The 26817-nt window shown below is 34.6% G+C and overlaps 1 protein-coding gene across 1 annotated transcript in view; it reads left to right on the top strand.

The window, feature by feature from the left end:
- Window positions 1-26817, top strand: part of AspRS (aspartyl-tRNA synthetase) — a 306084-nt gene that overhangs the window by 146739 nt on the left and 132528 nt on the right. Inside the window, exon 9 of the mRNA XM_090380710.1 lies at window positions 16627-16695. Coding sequence (XP_090236836.1) covers window positions 16627-16695 — 69 coding nt within the window. The remainder of the gene's footprint in view (window positions 1-16626; window positions 16696-26817) is intronic.

Here is a 26817-nt window from a genome sequence, read left to right as displayed (position 1 = left end):
TACGTTCCTGAGAAATTCCGCGAATACCGAAAACGCAAATACTGAGTTATGGCTCCCATAGTAATAAAGGGGTTCCGTTCCACAGTATGAAATATATAAGAAAACCTAGTCTAAAATTTTGTCTATGTATGTATTATATGTACTTTCATAATATGACTATGTACATAGACAGTACATAGTGAAATGCAAGCATATGGCATCGAAATGAAAATAAGAAACGGTTTAATATTAAATGTAATATTTATTAGAAATTTCAAACAAATGTTTCAAACTAGCGCCTTTGCTAGCTAAAAAACTTATCCCGCCAGTGCTATCACCAGTTTCGCTAGTGTTGATAAAGGAGTTTTGGCGTTTCAAGAATAATGAGTGAACTTAACGGAATTTTATTTTGAGTTCGGTCTTCTATCCACAGATTTAAATCTTTTCCATTTTTTTCTAATTTAACATCATGAGTTACAGAGCAAATTTTTGAAGCAATTAGAGCATTTTCAAGGACACTACGGCGGATTTTTTTCTTCCTATTTCTTGATTGATCGTACCGTTGACTCCTTGATTTTATAATGTTTTGCCACTGAGAAGACACTTTCACCATTAGAAATTTTGTCTAATAACTCAATTTTATTTGCCAATGTCATCACCTTCTTTGATAATTTCACATTCACATTTCCCTTGTTATTCGTAGCCATATTTTTGTATGGGTTAGAAAGAACTTGTCCAAATAAAGGTCACTTTCTTCCGTTAACACACTCGAAAAAGTCTGTTTTACACTGCAGAATGGTAGATTTATCAATTTTGTAAGCATATCAATTTATAAATTGGTAAATTTATTTAATTTTAAAAGCATATAAATTAAAAACAAACAACGAAACCTTCCATGGCAAGCGCATAACACATACCGAACAAGGATTAGCGAGAAACATCCACGTTCGCGATTTTGTCACCCCTCTCCCCCCACCCACTGAGCGCTGTTTTGACCAGGAAAGATAATTTTAGCCACGCCCATGTTTTTTATGGCGGAAAATGTTCACGGAGCCTTAAAATTCACATTTTTTTAGGTTTCCTTTTATGTTAAATCAGCGACCGCGAATACAGATACCGCGAATAGCGGAGGTTTACTGTATACATAAACAGAAGTATATTCTTTGATTTCCTACCTTTAAATTGCAACAAAAACTATTAATTCACTCGAAAACAGCAAAAATGTACAATCACATATCATTTTATGAAATTATGATCGCAAAAAATAGTGGCCGTTTACTTTGATTATATAACACGTTACTGCATTCGTTTGAATTTGGCGCATCATCGTGGCACCGCTGACTAAAATAAGCAGCTTTCTTGGAAAACAATTATTGAGCATCATTACTTTCGAACAATATTTTGCATCATCGTTCTGTTACATTTTGCTTTACTGCTTTTCTTAATTGTTATACAAAAGAATTTCAACAAATTGTTTTTGAAAAACAAAACTATATTTCCTTTCTTCAGTATGTATTCTATCTACTAACAAAAAATCAAGGAAATTCATCTATTGGAAGCCACAGTGGAAACGGAAAAAAAAAACTCTTAAAACTGACAACACATAATGCTCATTTAACACGTTGACTGCCCAAGCTAGTTTAAGAAAAAAAATTCCCTGGGGCCAAAAATATTTAGTAAGTAATTTGATTAGTAATTCTAAAATAAATATTGAAATGTCAGTGTTATGCAGTTTTTCCACTGAAAATATCAAAAAAAGTCTTTTTTTTGTGTTGCATATATGTGGCCAACATGGCCCAGTAGGTTACTTTATTTCTTGAGATGCTGTGTCGGCCACATACGTGTGATGCTATTATGGCATACATATGAAGGTCGTTTGTGATTAGTTTATTGCACGTGCAGTGCACACTACAATAAAACTAATCGCGATAAAATAAACTCAAACGTTGCAATATGTTTGTCAGTATTGTTAGAGATTTTGTGAAAACAAGTTCATTAGCGCACTGTATTATCCCCATTATTATTCTGTTGTGTTTCTCTGCAAGTTTGTACAAGTGTACAGGCTGGCCTCGATTAATTCATCCCGCGAGCACATCGCACAAAATGGAAATGCGTTAATCGAATATAATAATCAATAGGAAAAATTATAATTGTTCCTTGACCTCCTGGAATGTTCATAAAGAATTTTAAAAAGACAATGAAAATAATTATGGAATTAAATGTTTATTGCATAAAACAGCGGTTCCCAAACTGTGCGCCGTGGAATGTTTAAAATTTTCGAGAGAAACACAGCTATACTCGACATCTGTCGGACACCACGCAAACTACTAGCTCGAGGTAGTTCACAGTTTCAGCATTTCTTATTACGTTGTTTGGACATAACTACTAAACGGAACTGTTAGGTATTTCTTTTGGTCTGGCCTTGAAAAAATTACTGAGACACTAAGGGCGCCATGAACCGGGAAAGTTTGGGACCCTCTAACATAAAATACACAATGAAGAAATGACTCTTGCGGAAATATTTGAACAGTGTTGACTTTCTCTTTTCGTCAATCAGTTTCCGATAGCCGACAACAATCTTCTCTAGGCCCTGGCGAAAGATTTCATCTAATTCTTTTACAGTTATTTCTTTTGCGGTAACATTTTCATTTGGCTCATTTAAAATTTGAATTTTTATGCAAGTGTGCATTGACTCTATTAGCAGGAGACAAACAAGTAACACGTCTTCTTCCGATGGTTGATGGAACACACCGGGGCGGGCAGCAGGCAAATGTTTGTTTATTGACCGTACGACTTGTGGTAAGCTTAACACGTGATTCAAATGTTTTTCAACTATCACATGAAAAAAAAAAAAAAAAATTGCGTTAACTGTAAATTTGCACAGTGAAAAGTGGTATAATTTTTAAAATAGTGTTAACTGAAAATCGCGTTAATCGAACTCGCGTTATGCGAAGCCTGGCTGTATTGTAAGAAGCCTGGCTGTATTGTAAAAAAAAAAAAAAAAAAAAATTTTAAACAGCAATGGCTAAAAGAAAATTACAGAAGAGGAACTAAGATAAATTGCTGAAAATCTTAGTAGTAGTTCTGAAGATGAAAAAGATTTTGACTCTGATGATTTGGTAAAAGATTCTGACTGGGATATTTCTTCAAATGAAGGAGATACTGAAAGACTGGAAAATATTGAAGAAGTGCTTTAAGACTGGATGGAAGAAGAAAACACGGATGAGCAATTTGAAAATACTGAAGAACCTGAGATTGAAGTGACTGAAACAAATGATGCTATTGAATGGACTGAAACAAATGACGCTATTGAATGAACGAAGGACACCAAAAAAGATTTAATTTTACAGGCAAATTGGGACTGCAAATAGGCGTATCAAGAAACATTGCTCATCCTGAGGTGTTTTGATTATTTTTTGATGAAGAAGTAATAAATCTTATTGTAACAGAAACAAACGGATCTGCTGAACTGAAAATTCAGCGTGCCAGAGCTTCGCGGAAGAGTCTTCTAAAAAAGTAGGTTTCAACAACTGCTGATGATATGAGAAAGTTTTTTGCGCTTCTTATGTGGATGGGACTAGTAAGACTGGGCAGTATTGCATCTTACTGGTCAATCAAACCCATCTATAAAAATAATTTAGTAACAAAAATTGTGTCTCGCAACAGATTTGAATTGTTGTTGCGCCTCATTCACTTTTAAGACAATGAAACTGCTATTCCAGGGAACAGGCTCAGTAAGATACAACACCTGATAGATGTTTTGCAGCTGAAATATCAGAAAATGTTTTTCCCTGGGGAAGATTTCGTCATTGATGAAACTCTTATTCCTTGGATTTGGCAGGCTGATATTCCGACAGTATATTTCAAATAAAGTGCATAGGTATGGAACCAAGCTGTTCAAGTTATGTTCCACTGAAGGATATACCTGATCAAGTAAGATCTATTCAGGTAAATCAAAATTATATAAAATCTGTAGGTTTAGCTGCAAAGGTCTGTGAAGAGTTATCGCAAGGACTTCTAAACGAAGGTTGCACCTTTTATGTAGACAACTTTTATACCAGCTACCATCTGGCGTTATCGTTTCTTCATAAAAAAACTCACATTGTTGGTACATTACGAGCGAATAAAAAATTTATGCCCAAAGAAGTCATGTACTCAAAGCTAAATAAAGGGATGATGATTGCCAAGGAAGGAAAAAATGGAATTATTGTTCTAAAGTGGCGAGATGTGAGACTACTAACAACAAAGCATGCCCCAGAAATGGTTGATGGACTCTCCACCAGTAAAGGAAGGCGGAAAGAAGCAAAAAAAAAAAAAAAAACACTTCCTATTCTAGCTTATAATAAGGAAAAGGCAGGCATTGATCTGTCGGATCAAATGGATTTGTATGCCACAACGCTAAGAAAGGGGATAAAGTGGTACTGCATATTAGCAACGTATACTTGGTATATCGCTTGTCAATGCCTACGTGGTGTACAAGAGTACCACACAAAAAAATATAAAGATAAGAAGCTTTCGGGAAGAGATAGTTACAGATTTACTAAATAGAGAACGGAAAGAGAAATGTGAAAAGACAATATGTGGTAATACTCATGTACTAGCAACAAAATTTGATGTAAACAACAAGAAAGTTAGAAGAATGTGCAATTTTTGTTATGCAAAATTGAAAGGGTCTGAAGAAAGATCAATTGCTCACAGAAAGAGGAAAAGAGTTTCTACATATTGCCCAGACTGTATTCATCAGCCTTTCATGTGTTTAGAGTGTTTTGGATACCATAAATCTTTATAATTTTGTAATTGTAAAATTCATATAGTATAGAATTTTTAAATGATGAGCAGTTACTTGCTTATTTTTTCTCATAGTGCCATGCAAATTTCATCACATATAACACCAGAGGCCACGCTTTTCAAAAATAAAGTAAATTTCCAACAATCATCAGCAATATACAGTTGACACAAATCCCACTGAAACAATGGGGGTCAGCAATATATGTCCGACACGGTGCCTGAAAAACATAATGGTGTCAGACATATACTGCCGACGTGGCATTCAATGTGTTAAAAATAAAATCAAAAAACATTGCTTTACTATAATTGTTTTAGGGAACAATATTTTGCATTTTTACTTTCTAACAATACTTTGAATTTTTACTTTCTAACAATATTTTGCTTTATTGCTTTACATAATTGTTGTGACACTATCGGAGTGCAGGACATTTTCTGAATGTATATTTTATCTTCTAACAAAATTTCCAAAAAATATTTCTATTTGATAGCTGCATTATAAACTTTGAAAACTGGTGTGCAAAAGAAGAAGAAAAAAATCGCAACAATTTGTTTTCAAAAAGAAAAAAGACCACATTCCTTTCTTCAATATATATTAAAAATAAAGGAAATTCGTCTATCGGAAGCCACAACAGAAATGGGAAAAACTGGTGTAAAACTGATCACTACAATGCACATTTGATTTAAAAAAAAAAAAAAAGTTTGTTTTATTGTAATTGTTTTTAGAGGACTATATCGGAACAGCAGTTTCCTGGATGTATATTTGATCTTCTAACGAAATTTCAAGAAAATATTTCTGTTGATAGCTGGGATATAAACTTTGAAAGACTGATATCGAAGGAATTTCGCATGCATCTCACCTAGTGTGCAAACGATAAAAAAAATAATATACGCTACGAGTAATGGATTGTGGAAAACTATCCGTTACTCTTAGTATCGGATTGTAAAATTGTAAGTAATTGTTACTGAATACTTCAATATTTCATTGATATGCATTTGATACCATAAAAAAATTTCAAGGGAAAAACTGAATTTTCATTATTACACACACGCCGGAAAAATTCACCATAAAGTGTCATATGTTTGAATACTTGAATTTCATTCTGAGCTGCAAATGTAATTTTACTTCTCTTGTCACTGACAGAGTAGCTGTTTACCGAATGAAGGCAAACAGGTTTCATTTTCCTGAAATTTCCAGTCACTTGGGAGGGGGAAACTCCTTAGGGGAGGGAGTTCACCCTTTCTAGTCCAACCCTAGGGAAAAAGAGAGAGAGAGGGACAGAAAGAAATGAAAATATCCTTTTGGTGGGGAGAATGCCAGGAGATTGTCAAAGGTACAGAGCTGTAGCTTTCATCACAGAACATCATCAGCCATTTTCAATATACTGCAGGATGAAGGCCTCTCCAGCAACTTTCCAGTTCCTTCTGTATGGTGCAATGGCCATCCATTTACTACCCACAAACTCATGAATTTCATCTATCCATCTCCGCCTTTGTCTTCCAGGTTTTCTTCTAGCTCCTCTTGGATACCATTCTGTTATTTTCTTAGTCCATCTGTCATCATGTCTTCGAGCCATGTGTCCTGCCCAAGGCCATTTTAGTTCTTTAGTTTTGATATGAATGTCCTTTACTTGAGTTTGCTACCTAATCCATGTGTTTCTCTTCTTATCTAACAGTCTGATTCCCAATATAATTTGTTCCGTTCTTCGCTGTGTAGTTCTCAGCTTCTGTTCCATTCTTTTGGTGAGTGCCCATGTTTAACTTCCATAAGTCATACTGGGAAGTATACATTGGTTCATTATTTTACATTTCAGACAAATTGGGATATTGCTCCTCAGTATGTGACTATATTTCCTGAATGCTATCCATCCAAAATTTATTCTTCTTTTGACTTCCATCCATTTATCATTATTACAGCTAATGACTTGTCCCAGATAAGTATATGACTCCACCTTTTCGATTACTGCTCCTTCAATCATTATATCCCTTTCTGTGGCATACTTGTTCATCATTGCTTTTGTTTTAGCCATATTCATCTTTAGTCCAAAATCCTTACTAACTCTGCATAACTGATTAAGATTTTCCTCTAATTCTTTGGGATTGTGGCTTATGACCACAATGTCATTTGCAAATCGTAAATGGTTTAGGTACTCTCCATTCACATTGACTCCTTTCTGCAACCAGTCTAATCTTCTGAAAGCTTCCTCAAGGGCAGCAGTAAACAGCTTCGGAGATATTGTGTCTCCTTGTCGAACTCCTTTCTCGATTTTAAATTTCATACTGTCTTTGTCTAGTCTAATAAAGGAGGTAACGTTCTCATATATTTTCTTCAAAATCATAATATATGGGGTATCTATGCCTTGTCTTTTCAGTGCCCGAAACATTGCCTTATGCTGTATGGAGTCAAATGCCTTTTCATAATCCACAAATGTCAGGCATAATGGTGTTTTGTATTCATTTGCTTTCTCCATTAGCTGTGACGTTATGTGGTGATCCATAGTTGAGAATCCTGTCCTAAAGCCAGCTTGCTCTTTCAGTTGATTCTCATCAAGTGTTCTTTCTAATCTGTTAGTAATGATCCTTGTGAACAACTTGTAGATGTGGGATAACAAGCTAATTGGTCTATAATTTCCAATTTCTGATTTATCTCCTTTCTTATGCAGCAAAACTATGATTGCATTATGCTACACCTTTTCTAATGCATTTTGTGAAGTCTTGCCAGTTTTTGTGTCATGTCTCTTCCTCCCAATTCTAACAACTCTACAGTAACTTCATCTTTCCCTGGAGCTTTCTAATTCTTTATTTTCCTCAACGCATGTTCTACCTCATCAGGAAGGATATCGGGTTTGTTGCAAGTGTTACTAATTTGCGGTCCATCTTCCCCACTGCTGGCATCATTCCCTCGCTCCTTGTATAACTCTTTATAGTAGTCTTCTGCTATTTGAATTATGCCTTCTCTGCTATTCATAACTACACCATCGCTATTTATTCTTCAGTTTCAGTATCATTTGTCTTTCTATGTTACTGTCAATGGTTGCTGATTTAAGTCCTTTGTTTTCCCTTAATGCTTTTCTACTTTTCTTTTGTTAAATCTTGTGTCCTCTCTGAGTCTCTTTCTAATGGCTTTACATAACTCAGTGTACTCAATTTCATCCTTGTCAGTGTTTACTTTGCTCTTCAATTGTCATCTTCGGTTCATCATGACAAGTGTTTCTTGACTGATTTTTTCTTCTTTGGATTTCTTTTTACCTATAGGTTTCTTGGGCTTTATCACTTTCAGAAAGTTGTAATATTCCTCATCGATATCTTGGTCCTGAACAGTCTGCAGAAGCTCAAACTTGTTCTTAAGTTCCAGTACATACTGCTTTTTTTTTTTTTTTTTTTTTCTCATCGCAGATGTGAAGTTCTAATAGTCTTTCTTTATTGCATTCATTTTCACAACAGATGCTAAAGTTCTAATAAGTCAGCTTCATTGTAGGATGCCCAAGTTCTAATAAGTCTGATTTTGGTCCTGTGCACATTTGATAAAAAAAAATTTTTTTTTGCTTTTTGAAAAAAAACATTTTCAAAATATTTTGCATTTTTACTTTCTAACAATACTTTGCATTTTTACGTTGCTTTATAGCTCTAAGTCAGCGTCACAGATGTCGAAGTTCTAATAAGTCTGAATTTGGTTGTGCACATATGATTAAAAAAAAAAAAAAAACGTTTTTCTTTACTGTAATTGTTTTACACAACAATATTTTGCGTTTTTACTTTCTAACAATACTTTGCATTTTTACTTTCTAACAATACTTTGCATTTTTACTTTCTAACAATACTTTGCATTTTTACTTTCTAACAATACTTTGCATTTTTACGTTCTAACATTATTTTGCATTATATCTCTGTTATAATGTTTTGCTTTGTTGCTTTACGTAATTGTTGTAGCCAACAATATCGGTGTGCAGGACATTTCATCACAGATGCTAAAGTTCTAATAAGTCAGCTTCATTGTAGGATGCCCAAGTTCTAATAAGTCCGATTTTGATCTGGTGTATATTTGATAAAAAAAACCACTTTGCTTTATTGTAATTGTTTTGGGGAACAGTATTTTGCAATAATCCCTCTGGAAATATTGGCGAGTGAACTGCATTATAAATTTCAATCAACGCTGTATAGCTTGTCCTTGAATGCAAATGACGGTGGTTACTTTCCTAGTGACCACATGTTTTCACCTTTTACAGATGTTTTATTGTGGATACTTCTTTCCACTAAAATCATTAGTAGTAGTCCTTTATTGTACCTAAAGTAATTTGTTATGTTGGGGGGAAACGGGTTTTTGCTCCTAATTGATGTAGCACTTTCGAATTTTCCCAACGTGGATTATCTGAACACAATGTAAATTAGAACGACAGTAAAAGAGTTGATAATTGGTGCCATTGGTGGGCAGCATTTCGACAGAAATTTTCTGTTTACTCCGGGATGACCACATGGTCAGAGGAGATCCCAAGATAGAGAATTCAAGAAACTGCACCTCATTTAGCAGTCATCGACTTGATTGCATGAAATTGCACATCTGCCAAAAACCACAGTAAAACAAAAGAAGTGATAGGGAGTAAATCTCTTTTTTAATGGGGTATATCTTTTTATTGCAGCTCAGAACAATGATCGTAGATGGTGAATTTATTTGGCCTTTGTACTAAAACAGAATTTCTCCCTTTGTAATAACATCAAAGCATACCAAGCAAATATTTTCTAACGATGCTTTTTTGAGCAGCCTGTTAGCCCTAATCCGTTAGCTTTGTATTGTTTGAAAATATTGCAGTTTTGTGAACAATACACATTTCAAAAAACAATCCCTTATTCATGGAGGATGATTTTTTTTTTCTTCTTTTGCACACCAGTTTTCGAAGTTTATATTGCAGCTTATCAATAGAAATATTTTCTTGAAATTTCGTTAGAAGATCAAATCCAGGAAACTGCTGTTCCGATGTTGTTCTCTAAAAACAATTACAATAGAGTAAACTTTTTTTTTTTTATCAAATGCACATTGCAGTGTTATTAGTTTTTCCCGTTTCCAATTATGGACAATTGAATGTCCATAATTTTCTGTTAGTAGGTGTAATACACATTGAAGAAAGGAAATATGATCTTTTCGTCTTTCAGAAACAATTGTTACTACTGTTTCACTTTATTGCTTCTTATGACAACTAAAAGTAGCTTGCGGTTTTTTTTGTCTTATCGATATAGCTGTATGGGGAACTGATGCAATGGTGGAGTGAACAGTTCTCATGCTTCGCTCATGTACAACTCCTCTCTGTAAACAGAGATACACGCTCTCTCAACAACAAACAAATTGTGTCATGTTTCATAAGCTCTAGGCTAGTTAGGGTGGGGGATAGAAAAATAACTGAAAAAGGCCTAAAAAATGCATGCTTGATGTCACATTTTTGTCATTTGTGTGAAATTGAATAGAAATTTCTGAAACTGAAAATTAAAGTGGGAAAATTCAAGAAAACAGTTCTGGCTAGAGCTATAGCGAGTTTCAGCTCTCTAGATAGAGAAAAAATTATAGAATTTATTTGTTGAACCCATTTGGGGTGTACACACCCCAATGGACTTGAGTAAATTATATCAGTGTTAAGTCAGTATTGATACTGAATGTTCAGCAGTGTACTTATGTGATTACAGCTTAATTGTGAATTGAGTTTGAACTCGCTAAGTTGAAGTTATGTTATGAGGATATGTAAGTAACATATTTTTATTTTTTTTTTATTTTTTATTTTTTTAGAGGTGCCTCCGTAGCCAGGTGGGAAGGAGCAGCAGTGCATAGCACACGCTTCTTGATTAGACCGGGGTTCGAGCCCATCACCACCAAATACGGAGGATACGGAAAGGTCAGGGAATGACCACCGCATATCCCAGAGCAATATGGCCTTAGTTGCTAATGCTCCTAAAAAAAACAAAACACATTATTGCTACGACATACGGTTTTGCGAAATTTGATTCGATCATGGCCTCCATGCTTCCCAATAAAGTAAGTCACGTGACAGTGAATAAGCGTCAGCAACTTAGTTTTTCACCATCTCTCCAAGAAAAAAATTATTTTAAAAGATTTTATTTTTAAATAAAATTTCAAGATTACCTAAGTCTGTTAATAATAAGTGTCCAGTTAATGTTTTGTAGTATTTTTAACTTGCTTATTATTATTACTATTTATGTCTACATGTCTTATAACCAAGGCAATTTAATGTAACTTTATGAAGCAGCACCCCCATACATCTGAGTCACGAGCCACCACTGTTGGGAACATGTCTTGGAGCATGTAATAGCTGTTATATGTTAGCTGAATATGGCATAGCTCTTCAAGGAATAGATGAAAATTTTGGTTCACTGCAGAATGGGAATTTTTTAGGGCTGCTTGAGCTAATAAGTCAGTTTGATCCATTTTTAGCCGGACACATTTCGAAATATGAAAATTTTGGAAGAGGAAATCCTTATCTGTCCAAAACTACCTGTGAGGAGTTCGTTGTACTAATGGCCCAGACAGTCCACGCATTCATAGTTGACAAAGTAAATTCTTCTGGTTATTTTACCACATCAGTTGATTCAACACCAGTTCTATCACATATAGATCAGTTAAGTGTTGTACTTTGATACTTAAAAGATGGGCAGCCTATTGAAATACTTTTTAACCTTTTTGGAACCAAAAATAGTGGTGAGGAAATGGCAAACCAGGTATTGCAGTACTTACATGAAGTTTGCAAACTAAATTTTTCAAAATGTAGGGGTCAGTCCAATGACAATGCTGCTAACATGTTTGGTCGTTATAAGGGAATGCCGCAAAAGATTTTAGAAGAAAATAAGTTTGCCATATATGTGCCCTGTGCAGCCCATTCACTAAATCTGGTATGCCGAAGTGCTGCTGACTGTTGTCAAGTGGCAGTTAATTTTTTCTCTGCAGTGCATTTGCTCTATACATTTTTTTCAGTTTCAACCAGCTGGTGGAAAATTCTTAAAGCTTGTCTTGAAATGAACCTGTGTTAAAACCCTTCTCTAATACCAGATGGAAGGCATATGCAATGGCAACAGCAGCAATTTTGAAGTGTTTCTTTAAGATATTAGAAGCTTTAGAGTGTTTATCTGAAGACCAGTCACAAAAGGGAGACACTAGAAGAGAAGCAGACAATATTGCAATTAAGATGTAAGAGGTAGAATTTATTTTAATGTTGATCATGTGGGATGAGATTTTAGAGCAAGTCAAGTTCTGCAAAGTGAAGATGTGAAATTAAAAACATGTGCAGATCTGTATGGGTCATTAGCTGACCAACTATACTCTTTAAGAGGTGACTGAAAGATTTGAAGCACTTGTAAAGGAAATACTACCGGATGTTGATTACAAGGCCGTTCAAACTCGTAAATGTATTAGAAAGACTGTACGCAATAACAGAGATGCACCAGAAGTAGATCTGAATGCCAGAGATAAATTTTATATCGCCACCTTTTATTCAATTATCGACAAACTAGAAACTGAGATGAGAAGAGGGGAGATATACAAAGAAATAGCTGACAGATTTTCCTTTCTAAGTGATGTGCCAAATAATGTACTTCATCTGCTGAAACTGAAAGGTACTCTCTCACTGCTCTCAAAAAGTAATTGATGCTTACCCAGAAGACTTGGACAATAATCTTTCTGCTGAGCTTCAGCAGTTTCACGCACATGTATGTCATAAGTTCAGTGCAACAAAAACTGTAAAAAACAGATTCAGTCATGCTAAACTATAAAATAATTGTAGAAGACAAAATTTATTGTGTGTTTCCAAATGTAGATATTATATTGCCTTGTGCATATTTTTAACATTAATGGTTACAAATTGCACAGCTGAGCATTCATTTTCTCAACTCAAGTACTTTAAAAATCCCAAGAGAATGGCTATTCAATAAGACAGATTGGATGCCTTGTCTCTGCAAAGTATAGAAGCAGATTTGTTATGCCAAATCAGTTTTGAGGACTTGATCAAAGACTTTGCAATTAAAAAATCTAGAAGAAAACGTTTTAAAAAGTAAATAAATATAAACCTATAGGTAAATCTTTGCTTATATTTTTTACTGCTATTTAGTATTTTTGTTAAATAAATAAAAATTTAAAAAAACAAAAGTTTTTATATATAGTTGTGGGGTCTTGTCTGGAAGAAAACTGAAAAAGGGTTATAAATTTTCGCTCTCTTATTTCACATTCAGTACTTATTGAGTTGTAATGTCTTGTAAGTTGAGCAATGGAGAAGCCGAGGCCAAGGAGGCACCATTGTTGGGCTGTGCTTAGGGCATCATCTGGCCTTAATCCGCCACTGTGCATATGTTAATATGCCTAAAGATGATCAAAAGCCAAAGGACATTTTTGAATATTTTGCATGATTTGCAAAAAGTCTTACTTTTATTCTATTGCTATTTCCTTGAAAAGGTCTTGTTTTTAATTATTTATGAAATGTATTTTTAAATCCTTTTGTGACTCAATAATTTAAGATATATTCCATCCAGTAATATTCAGTCTTGTGACTGGTCAGTTCCTCTGATGAGTTGTCTCCATCTTTGTCTTTTCCAGATCTTTCAGTCTTCTCTTGCTCTTTATTACTAAGATATATTAGTAACCATAAAGTTATATAATTTTTGATTAATAATTTTTAAGTTTTGTTTTTAATTATTTATAAAATGTATTTAAAAAATTTTAACCGTTTTTTTTTTTTTTTTTTACTTTTCTCTGTTTAATACTCATCATTTAATTACTAAGATTATACCTTTATAGAACACTTAATAAAACTCTATAGTTTAGTTCCTAAACTTGACCATTCAGTTTAATTGTGGCCATATAATATTTATTACTCTTCTCCCATATACGTTTTTTTCCCTCTCTTCTCTCCATGTATACAGTCCATTTTATGTGTTTCTTCACATGAAACTACATTTGTGAGTCTTGCATAATAATACTGCATTAAGACCACATTTAATATATGAATTTCTTTATCACTTACAAGTTGTTTGAAAAAATTAAATTTGTAATGGCTCAACTGATATTTTTAAAAGGCCCGAATATAAAATTTCATGAAAACCCATGCACTGAAATAATGCACCTCAAAATAAGAATAAACTAATGAAGTAAATTTTAAAATATAGATTATTGCATTTCATGATGTCATGCATAATGTAATCACTGCAGCACATGGCATTTGTTAATTTGGAAGAAAAGTCTGAATGTGCCATTTGGACGGTGCTGAAATGCAGTTTCTAAGCTTTTTGGCCAAAGTTCTCTTAAAGGCCTTCTGTTTTTTGATTTCTAAAAATTAGCAGGTAGTATGCTAGTTTTATTCTTCAGGTAACTTATATTTCATATTTTACTACTTGTGTTTACGTGCTCATTGGTAAATAAAATACTGAAGGATTTTTGTGAAAATTTGTGTACATTAGTTTCATATATTGAATTTATTTATATGAATTTGTACAGAGTGATTATCAACTTCATTCTGCTCAAATAGGGTGGTGCACCATCCCATTTTAGCAGGTTAATTAAGACGTACAGATTTTATTCCAAGTTTTTAGAGGAATGCTTTCTAAGTTATAATTTAGAAGCTCTCCAGATTGTCACATCTGTTTCCCAGTGACCTTTGGTTTGGGTTGGAGAATACATGAAATCCAAGATGTACAGTAGTTTTCATATAAGATGCAGAAGTGTATTTATGTCATACCATTTCTCCTGAATTAGCTATTAATGCAGAATACAAACTCAGAACTAGTCTGTGCATTCCCATGCTCCAGTTTTGAGTTTCATTTGATTAACATAAAATGATTTCAGTTCCACGTGGCCTTTTTTTTTTTTTTTTTTTTCTTGGATGCAGATTCATATGGCACTTTCCCATTTTCAATTTGTATTTCAAATGTAGAACTTTATAACTATATTGTAATTTCAGTGGCTGCATTTTGAACATTTTTATCCTTATATACTATACTATATTGCAATTTCAGTGGCTGCATTTTGAACATTTTTATCCTTATATACAGTGCTTTTTTTGGGATGGTACGCAATGGTACAGCATACCGTCACCTTTATTAACAGTGACCTGTGACATTTGGATGCAATATACTCCAAAATTTGTAATATTCCGTAATTTTTTTTCACATGTTTACCTACTATTCAAATAAGCTTAAAATTATTTAACTAAGTTTGCATTTTTTTACTGTCTATTGTTAAGATATTTACTATATAAAAACTGTATAACCATTTTTATAATTCTAAATTACTCAGTCGGACCTCTGTTTGACGAAGTCCTTTTATAGTGAATTATTTTGAATTCCCCTTGAAGTTACATTTAAATAGTTTCCGTTGAGTGAAGAAAATTTTCATGTAGCAAACGGATTAGGAGAGAATTAACTGGGTATGCACTGTTCGCATTTCTGGCCTTCAGGCAATTTAGTCAATTAGTGCTGCCGAACGAATTAACTAAAGGGATTACCATTCTACAACTTAGTGGTACCTGGTAAAACCTATCCGACCACCTGTTCCACATAAGGAGAAGTCGGGCTGGTGAAGAGGAGCAGTTCAAGGGGTATTCCCAATGGGCTCTGGTCTACCTTCTACTGCAGTAGTGTCCAACCTTTTCCCGTACAGTGGCCATATTCAAAAATAAAATTCAGTTAGATTTCTTTAGTGCGTTACATTTTCCATATCTTGTTGCATGTAAAAGTAAAATTGAAAATATTCGAAAATTTTATTAAGCATACAATACACAATTACATTTACTGAACAAAACATTTAATGAGAAAATATTTCGATAATTAACAAAATTTTGTTAATTATCAAATGCTGTTTTAGTTCACTTTCCTCCCAGGCAGTAGGTTGGACCTCTCTGTGAATCAAGTGTAAGCGCCCCGTTCGAGAATTAGAAAAGTTATTTTCTTTTACCCTGGCAAATAATCATCTGTCGTTTCGCGGAAGTGCGTTATCCACATTTTTCAATAAATTTTCCCTATCTCTGTTTACTTGGTCACAGTACCTGAATATCCAAATGACACCGTCATTTTGGACAGTTTCAAAAAAAAAGAAAAAATTCAAATTTAAGAACTAATAACAATACCGCTGACGAGAGAAGGAAAACAAGGACAACGAAGGTATTCATGAATTGTTGGCATTTGGTGAAAATGAAGTTAGAAAATTGTCAATTAGGTTACAGTTAAATGTAATTTGGGGATTTCGGAGATACCTAATTGATAAGAAGGTTTCAGAAGAATTGAAGCATTTGATGAAAGCTCTGATTATGATACAAATTTCATCGAGTGAATGTGAACGAGGATTTTCACAAATGAATCTGATCGCCAGCCCAACCAGCGCTTCGTTGATGACAAAAACAGTTTCTTCACTACTGTTTCTTAAAACTGTAGGCCCACCGCTAACCCGCTTCGATCCTGCAAAATAAGTCAATTCATGGCTGCTTTGGAAACGTCATTCAGCAACCAGCACACAAAGAGGAAGAAAAGAAGTCGGCATAGGGTGTCCGATGAGAACTTAATGAAAATTTGGAATATTGTACAAAAACTTTAATATGAAATTATTTTTACTTATGTTATTATTTTTTACTTATTTTACTCACATTTTTTATATACTTGAATAATAAATTTATGCTTAATAAACTGTGTTAATATATTTAATTCGTTGTTCTTATTCTAAAAACATTACTACTAAAGTAACAATATCAGGAAAAAAAAAATTTTCAAGTACTTTTCATATCCTTTTAATTTAAAATTTTTCCTGATAGTAAAAAATGAGTACTGGCACCTATTTTTTTTTTTACAAAAAAAGCAATGATTATATATATTCATTTTACATTTTAGGTTTTCTAATGAAATAGCTGCAGTAAATAAGCAGTTTCCTGCAGAGCCATTTAGGTTTTTAGAACCAAGGTTTGTTTCATATTTTGAGTACTTTTAGCATTAATTTTTTGATTAAAAAATATATGTGTATGTTTTTTTTTTTTTTTGTGCATAATAATCTTAACAATCATTAAATTCTTCCCTTAATTTTTCTTGTATTGTCCATTATGATATGAGTGGGATGGGTGTGGAGTGACCCCAGCTTACAATGATATTTAGTATTAAAATGGCATTATGATGCAAGGAAGCAAACATTCTGCATTTATTAAAACATGACTATCCAGTATTTCCTTGAAACTTGCAAAATTTTCTTCTTTGGCCACCCTTGCTGTAAAGTTATTTCAGCTAACTACAACTGCCTAAAAGATGAACTTCAGAATGTCTAGTCTGTTCTTTTCTCATGATTTTAGAGCTGTGACTTCTGGTTCTTGTCTCACTCACCAGTGAAATAACTCCATTATTTCTTTACAATTCCTTCATAGTACATTTTATTTTTTCTGAAATTAACATATATTTTTAAAATATTTACAGTATTATGCAATTGCAAAAATTGAATTTTTAATCTTAAAATTCCCTACTAGTTGCTCTGATTTGGGGGCTTAATCCTTATCAGATTTTCTTGTAAAAACTTCTAGCTGTGATAAACAAAAGTCAGTGAAGATTCTTGCAAAACTTAACTCAAAAATAGTTATTTCCTCATATATTTTTTTTAGGTTATAACAAAGAAGCCGTCTACAAATAAATGTATTAATAACAGTAATACTTATTTCTCTAATTAAAAAATAAATAAATAAAAATAACCTTTCTAGAGTGAACATATGAACTAATTAAAATACCCCAACCTTTAGAATTTTAATTGTGCTACAAATAAATTTCTCTTTAAATTTGTTTTTATTACTATTAACTACAAAAATATAATGTATGTGTATTATAATAAATCTTGTAACTACCAACAAAATGTAAAATTACAAAATAAAATTTTACTAAAATGTAGTGAAAAAATAAAGTGCAATATACAGAAACTTTATTAGAATAGAGGCTAAGACAGTTATAAATAAAATATATAGATAAATGCTAAAAGTGATATAAACAATACACTAAGAAGATTTCAGAACAATGTTCTCCTTTATATTTTGAAGACAAGTAGTACAACATGTCATCATTATATTTTGTAGAATGACATGTATACAAGAGCTACAACAGACCGGTGCAAATTGTGTGGCGAGGGGAAGATAGAAAAAGTGCGAAAGACAGAAAGAAAGAAAAGGGAGGGAGGGACAACATTGCAAATCATCTTTTCCACAGGTACAACCACCTTCAGGAATCAAATTCAATTCTTTCATTTTAAAACAGCAATTGGCTGGCCTACAGAAACACTTCATTATCACCCCTATTGATAAAGCTGCCTGCAATTATGCCATTATCTGCAAAACCTTTTATTTCCATACATTAAATGCAGAATTAAATTCCAGTACCACCTACAAGTTCCTCACCAACAATAGCAGCATCATTACTAAAAAGTTTATTGCTTTCAGCAAGAAACTCAATATCAGCTTTAACAATTACAATTTCCCTATATTTATTTCATTCCCAAGTTCCATAAAAACCCCATAGGCATCAGGTTCATCACTTCCTGTAAATACAGTTATACCCATAAACCCGGAAAAACACTGGAGTGGTTACTTAAACCTATCATGGGCATCCTTCCCGACAGCAGAATTATTAATAACAATCTGCCTGTCTTAAATGCTCTAAAAACTAATAACATCACTCATATGCAAACATTTGAATTTAATAGACTATTCACCAGCATAAACCAAGCTAACTTAAAATCCATGCTAAATATAATTTACAACAACTACTTAGATATTATTGATTGTAAGTCTGTCTTTTGGAATAACCTAGTTAATCTTTGTTTCCAACAATTACATTTTTGACGGTAAATCTATCTACTTACAAACCATAGATATCCCCATGGGTAGCCCTGCTAGCTACGTCTTAGCTAACCTATACCTATACTGGTCTGAGACAGCTGGCCCCGGGCGCCAAGCGTTATTGTGATTGAGCGATTCTTTGAGCGATTTACAGAGCGTCTTCTCAGTGCGATAGATCTTGTTAATTTTTCGAAAGTTTTTCTTACGTTTAAGGTAATTTACCATTAACTTATTCTTACGATTTGTAAGTAAGTTTAAGAAAGGAAAACCACCTTTCTTTTCTTTTCCTTAAAACTAACAAACTAACTTACACCGCTTGGTCACTCTAGCGGCACTGCTCCTGCCTCCCCGTGGCGGGGCCGGTAACCTTGTCAGAAAAGGTTCTCTGCCAAGGGCTAAAAGGAGCTAACATGGATCACGAAGTCCGTAATCCATCTGTTGAGCCTCATACCTCAACTTATTCAAGGACAGATCAAACTAACTTTGACAGTTCCCATCCCAAGAGACAAAGAACAGAAGGATCCAAAAAGGAAACACCACTGTTTCTTATTATACATTCTCAAACAAGTCAACAAGTAGGTGCACTTTCTCCATTTCTTATCCAGAAATGTCTCGAGAATGCTGTTGGGCCACCTAAAATGGTGAAAAGACTCCGCTCTGGAGATCTACTTATAGAGACAATGAATAGCAGGCACTCTGAAGCCCTGCAAAGAATTTCAAAATTCGTGAATATTCCTGTCACAGTAACTCCATATTCCACCTTAAATTCATCCAAAGGAGTGCTGTCTGAATGGGACTTAATAAATGTTACCGAAGAGGAATTAGTCCAAGAGCTACAAGACCAAAAAGTTGTACAGGCAAAGCGAATTAAAATCAAGAAAGACGGTGAATTAGTTCCCACTCGCAGTGTTATACTGACCTTTTCTACACCAATCCTTCCAGCTACAGTTAAGGCTGGATATCTGAACTGCCATATTCGACCTTATATCCCCAATCCTCTCAGGTGCTTCAAGTGCCAAAAATTTGGCCATGCTCAAACAGTGTGTAGAGGGGTTTCAGTGTGCCCCAACTGTGGATCTAAGGAACACACACAAACAGACTGCCCAGCAGAAACATCAGTATGTCCAAACTGTAAAGGTAATCATCCAGCTTACTCGAAAATCTGTGAAACCTGGAAAACTGGAAAGAAGATTCAAAAGTACAAAATAGAAAACAAAGTGACTTACCAAGAAGCAAGGAAACAAGTTTTACTCTCAGTACCGAAACTCACATATGCAGCCGCAACACAAAAACACAAATCGGAAGGAACTCAAACTGAAGTGTCCATACCACCAGCTACATCCATTTCTGACTGGGCACGAGCTGTCCTAGCGAGTCCGCTGGAGTCCCCTAAAGAACATGTAAAAGACCAAGCAAATAATACCCCAGTCACCGTACCACCAACTATTACTCCATCACACTCAGATACTGAGAGTAGGAGAAATATTAAACCTCAAAAGATTCTAACCGCAGATATGGAAATCGATGACAAAATTCATAGCAATGAAACAGTTTTAGAAATACATGTTGAAGAAGACATGGATACTGCACGACCTACTTTCCCGAGAAAAGATAAAATAAAATTGGAACGCCATAAACAGATTGGATCTAAAAAACAGTCAGAAACACCTACTTCAAAAACTAAATAATGGATCAGTTGATTCAATGGAATTGTAGAGGCCTCCGTAGCAACATAGACAATATTCACGATTTGATAAATCAGCATCATCCAGTAGGCATCTGTCTACAAGAAACAAATCTTTCTCCGCAAGTGACACTTTCAATTAAAAACTATACAATATTCAGGCATGACAGGATCTCTCCCCATGGTGGTGTAGCTATACTGATTGATAGTAAAATCCCTTCCAGACGTATACCCCTACAAACCACTTTAGAAGTTGTTGCAGTACGCCTTGCTCTTGGTAAAACACTTACACTTGTATCAATATATATCTCACCAAATCAGAACTGCTCGATAACTGAACTAAATGACCTTATCCTACAACTACCCTCTCCGTTCTGCCTATTGGGCGATTTTAATGCGCATCACCAGTTATGGGGATCTTTACAGACAGAGAATTGGGGACGCACGATAGAGGCTTTTCTTGTAAAGAATAATCTCACTCTGCTTAACACAGGCTCCCACACCTATGTCCTTTTTCCAACAGGCTCAACCTCTGCTATAGACCTGTCGATATGCTCACCCACATTATTTCCAGACTTCGATTGGAGAGTCTCAGAGAACCCATTAAATAGTGATCATTTTCCTATAATCTGTAAGCTCTGCACAAGGACAAACTTACCAGTAAGCAGTCGATCTAAATGGAAATTCTCAAAAGCTGACTGGAATAAATATGCATCTAGTATTACACTAGAGGATGATATTATCCAACATCACTCCATTGGTAACGCCGTTAAACATATCACAGAACAAATGTTGACAGCTGCTGCTACTACCATTCCTCGAACTTCAAATATAGGATCCAAACACAAAAACTAATTCAGCATGTAACCCTGCTAAGAGAGAGAAGAAAAAGGCGTGGAATCAGTTTCGAAAGAATCCAACCACTGCTAATCTCATTATATACAAGAAACTAAAAGCCCATGCCGCTACACCCGGCGAAAAGCTAAAAAAGAGTCTTGGATTCGTTTTGCTTCATCTGTCACTAAAGATACAAGTGCAGGACTAATCTGGCGGAAAATAAGATGCCTTACTGGTAAGTTTCCATCAATTCCTTCCCCAATCATTGTCTATAAAGGACAGGAGATAACCCTTCCAGAGGATATTGCAAACATCCTCGCGGAATCTTTTGCTCATCATTCTGCCTCAACCGCATATGATCCAACTTTCCTAAAAGCCAAAACAATAACTGAAAAATATAAAATAAATTTCGGAACGAAGTCAGCCCTCTCTTACAATAAACCACTAACCATGTATGAATTAGAAGAATCCTTAAAAAATTCAGCCAATAGTGCACCTGGTCCAGACGGCATATATTACCTAATGTTAAAGAATCTAAATGAGGGCACACGTTACTCCCTCCTAAAACTTTTCAATCGAATATTTGTTGCAAATTATTTTCCTATTTCCTGGAGACATTCTGTTGTTCTACCCATTCCAAAACCAGGAAAAGACCAATAAAACCCCTATTATAGACCAATCTCACTTACTAGCTGTCTGGGTAAGACTCCGGAAAAAATGGTACACAATCGCCTCACCTGGTATCTTGAAACTCAAACTACTATGAACAATGATCAGTTTGGATTTCGTAAAAACAGGTCTACCCTAGATCTTATGATTAAGGCTGAGGCAAAGTGCGAAATGCATTCATAAAGAACGAACATTTAGTCATGGTGAGCTTAGATATAGAGAAAGCTTTTGAAACCACGTGGCGTCATGGCATCCTTCGTGACTTACATGCCCTAGGACTAAGGGGGCATTTACCATCATTAATTCAGAACTTTCTCAAATATCGAACCTTTCAGGTTCGTTTTCAAAGTTCACTCTCGAAAATCTGCATACAGGAGGAAGGAGTCCCACAAGGGTCAGTCTTCAGTGCCACACTCTTCGCAGTTAGAATACACACTCTAACAACAGCCATCCCGAATTCAGTAGAAACTTATCTTTATGCTGACAATCTCACTATATCCAGTCACTCGCAAAATATGTTCTCCATTGAAAGGAAACTCCAACTGTCAATAAACAAAACGCAATCATGGATGTTACAAAATGGCTACCGACTATCTCCTCAGAAAACGTTTGCTATACACTTCTGCAAGAAACGAAAACTGCACCCTGATCCTGAATTGCGCCTTGGAAATCATGCTATTCCAGTCAATGACAATATTAAATTCCTAGGTTTAATATTGGACAAGAAATTAAACTTCCTGGAACACATACAGCATGTACGAACTATTTGTTTGAAAAAAAATGAATATCCTTAGAGTTCTTTCTGCAATATCCTGGGGAGCTGGCCGATACTCCCTTCTTCACTTATATAAAACCATAATCCGATCCAGACTAGACTATGGTGCACCTGTATATGACTCAGCTAGAAAGTCAGCATTACAGTCCCTAAATACCGTTCAACATAATGCACTTAGAATAGCTGTAGGTGCCTTCCGAACATCTCCAGTGCATAGTCTATATATTGATGCACATGAACCTCCATTATCCTTAAGGAGACAGATGCTGCTGCTTACGTACGCTGCAAAACTTCGGAGTATGCCCTCACATCCTATCTGTCCTTACCTCTTTAACCCGTCTTTCATAAATTTCTACAGGAATAAACCAAATGAAAATAAACCTGCTGGAATCAGATTGAACTATGTTTCTCAGTATTGGAGTGTCCCACCCGACAATATCCACCAAGATACCGGAGAAATAGAGCCTGCATGGTCCACTTTTAAAACTTTGTGATGACTTTTTTCGAAAATGGGGAAAACAGGCGCTGAACAATGAAAATATACAGCAGCTACATTTAGCTCATGCATTAGCAAACAAACACTGTCTGCAAATATATACTGATGGATCCAAATCTGATACAGATGTGGGCGCTGCAGTAGTTCTTCCCGCTTGTACAATCTCTCAAAAACTTTTCCCAAGTTGTAGTATTTACACCGCTGAACTTCATGCAATAAAAATGGCTATTGAACACATCAAAAACAGGTCTAATGAAGAAATAATAATCTATACCGATTCCTTGAGTGCAGTAACCTCTTTACAACATAAATGTCCGAACTCTCACCCTATCCTGAAAGAAATCAGAGCAGAGTTAATTAATCTCACAGAGCATAACACAGACGTAAGATTTTGCTGGATTCCCGGGCATGCTGGAATCCAGGGAAATGAAAAAGCAGATCAAGCAGCAAAAAATCCAATCAACCCAGTGTCTTCACTTGCCTCGATTCCTTATATGGACTGTAAACTCATCATAAAACAGTTATGTATTGACCAATGGACATCAGTATGGCAGCAACAGACCCATAACAAACTTTTCCAAATAAAGCAAAAGCCACAATACTGGAAATCTAGTTTGCGATTAAACAGACGAGAAGAGGTTGTCCTTGCAAGGACACGCATTAGCCATTCCCATCTGACCCACCTCCATTTGTTAACAGGGGATCAACCTCCTCACTGTCATCATTGTTCTGCCCTACTTACAGTGAAACACATTCTCCTCGAGTGTCCCTACAATCATGCTGCTCGACTAACAAATTTTAAATTGGTTTTAACTCAAAACAATTCATTACAGATGAATCATATTCTCAGTGATGACGCAAATTTATCCGATTTATTTAATTTTTTAAAACAAATTCATTTATATGAACTTATCTGACATATGACTGGGAAAAAAAAAAAAAAATATATATATATATATATATATATATATATCATTTGCAGAATTACTGTGACAGGCACAATTTGGACTTAGTTGCCCTTGTGCCAGTAAACTTCCATTAAACCAACCAGCATGAGACAGCTCTACCCTCAGACATACAGCTTTATAGATACATTGATGACTTGATAATTTTCAACTACCCAACTTTTAAACAGGACTTTGCTGGTTGTTACCCCGCAGAACTGACCCTGGATAAAACAAATAATAATGACCTTTCAGCCAACTACCTAGACCTAGATATAAAAATCGACAGCCCTCATACTACTATCAATATATACAACAAAAGAGAAGTGTTTAGCTTCAATGTAGTCAGTCTTACCCATTGGCACTCTAACATTTCTAAAAAAGTTCATGCAAACATAATTCTTTCCCAATGTAGAAGAATTGCTACAATATGCAATCGCATCAGTCTATTTTCAGACAACATTAAAATACTCTACAATAAATTACTACATAATAAATTCCTGGGTGCTTTCCTCTACCATCACTTCACAAAAGCATTTAACATTATTAAATTTAAAAATATTACAAACTACGACCCAGTTCTAAATATCATGTCAGTAAACTAACCTCCTTTACATTCTGGCCTGAACATATTGTATAGTTTCATACCCCCCCCCCCCCCTGACTCTGTTGTGTCTCACAGTGTGGAAAGCTCATGCCCACGGATTGTCTATTGACGAGGGTATTATGTTTCTTCTATAGGCGCACTATAGCCCCAGAAGCTCATTTTTTTATCTTATTTATGTTATTTTGATTTCTTTAACATTGCCACTTTTGACTTAAACACAAGAGGCAATTGTCCAGTCATCCATCCAGGGACTATTTGTGGTACGGGCTTGCAACCCCAGACTGCCCGAACACTACTTTATTCACCTCCATTTCAATTACTTTCTGCTGGTCTTTCTACTACATTTTATTTCTTGTGAGCAATTAGGCTGGCCGAAAGCAGTATCGAGATGCTATTTCTCTGCTATTGCTACTTGTTTCTTCTATTACTAGGTTTAGTGTCTTTTCCACACTACTTTATTTGTTTTTGTTTCTTTCTCTGCTGGCTTTTTTGCCTCATCTGTTTAATTGCTCACTTCCCTGTCACACGGGTACAGATCCTACAATTTCACACCTTCCCCCCCACATGGGGCTACTTCAACTGGCACATATATATACACTGCACGTGAACACTCAGCTCTCTCCTTCAATCACCATTTACTTTCAACGTCTTACAGTCCATACAGACAGTAAGTTTTCTTGTTTTTGCCCCATCTCTTTGATTTTTGAGTTTACATTTCAATCTTCTCTTTCCACAGGATTTTATTTATCATTATTATTTTTAGTTTATAATTTATTTATTCTTTTATTCTTCCTTCTGGTCTCTGTTGGGTCAACTGTGATGTATACATATACCGTTTACGTGTACATCATAACAGAAACAGAGACCTGACCTATTGTCGTGGCTCCTGTGATTTTTGCTGGCAACCCTTTTGAAGTTGTTAAAGTCCTAGGACCCACATCTTTAGGGTCTTACAATAATTATGCCCTTATTAATTGCATTTTATTTTTATTTCAGGTAAATAAATTTTTTACTTATAGGTTCTCCTTATTCTTCCATGGTTATTACACATGATAGCTCAACTCCCCTACCATATACACTGATTTTTACCTTGTTTGTCTATTATTCATTATGGTTGTCAGTCCTTTCCGCATTTACTGTAGTACCCGGATCCATAACTCTGTCTTATATACATTTTATAAATTTTGCATTAACTCTTGTAGCTCATTCCTGTTTAATGACTTTCGTAATTTCATTGCATCTTTATCATTTTTTTTATAAATATATATATATATATATATGTATAAAAAAGTGAACATATGAACAAGAAATAAAGTAAGAGAAAAAGTGCAAACAGATGGAATTGTAAAGAACACAAGGTGCCAAAACTAATAGGGAAAGGATAGCAGGAAATAGAAAAATTAAGGTGAAAGATAGGGAAAGAATGTGAATAACCTAAACAATGCATTGAAAAAAATCAAACCAAAATTAAAGGCTGAATTAATAAGCTAGTTAGAAGGACAGAAGCATTTCCCCGCTATAAAGGAGAAAAAATATATAATAATGATTAATAAATTGTAAAGAAATAGCAAGCATCAGATTGAAGGTGGGAAAATAATTTGATGTTATAAAAACCTAATAACAAGGGAAAGAAAAATAAATGTTGAAATATTTGATGCATGCTTTAAAAGATTGATAACATAATGCAGGTATTTCATCTGGGGACTACACTTGATTATGTATCAATAAACAATTGCTTCTTTACTCTCTTAAGTTTCTTTTCCACATTTTTATATGATTGCTTGTTCTTCTAGAAACTGTTTCATTGTTATATCTTCCTTTTAATCATTTTTGAAAATTATAAGTGCTTTATTTGTCTTATTTCATCTCTCCATAGGAATTATTTGCAATTCTAATATAATAATAATAATAGCAATAAGAGCTTAAATTGTAATATAATTAATTATTTATGCATTTTACCTCATATTGTGTTCGTTCTGACAAGTCACACTCTTATTTTGGTTTTAACTACCTTTATAGTTCTAGCCTTTTTATATATACAAGACTTCACTCCCTTGCTTTATATCTTGGATTCACTATGAATTTACTATCCTGACTTGCAACTATCTTTAAACAGTTTCCAACAGTTTCTTATTCTGTCCGTTGTCTCTTTCGGATAACAACTTTTGTCAAATTTATTTCAGGATATCACAGTTAATTTGACTTT

The sequence above is a fragment of the Mastigoproctus giganteus genome, chromosome 9 (genome assembly GCF_048544385.1).
Source record: "Mastigoproctus giganteus isolate SK-2022 chromosome 9, ASM4854438v1, whole genome shotgun sequence".
Classification (NCBI taxonomy): Eukaryota; Metazoa; Arthropoda; class Arachnida; order Uropygi; family Thelyphonidae; genus Mastigoproctus; species Mastigoproctus giganteus.
Note: the sequence above shows the minus strand (reverse complement) of the source record. Positions and strands in the feature narration are given on the sequence as shown.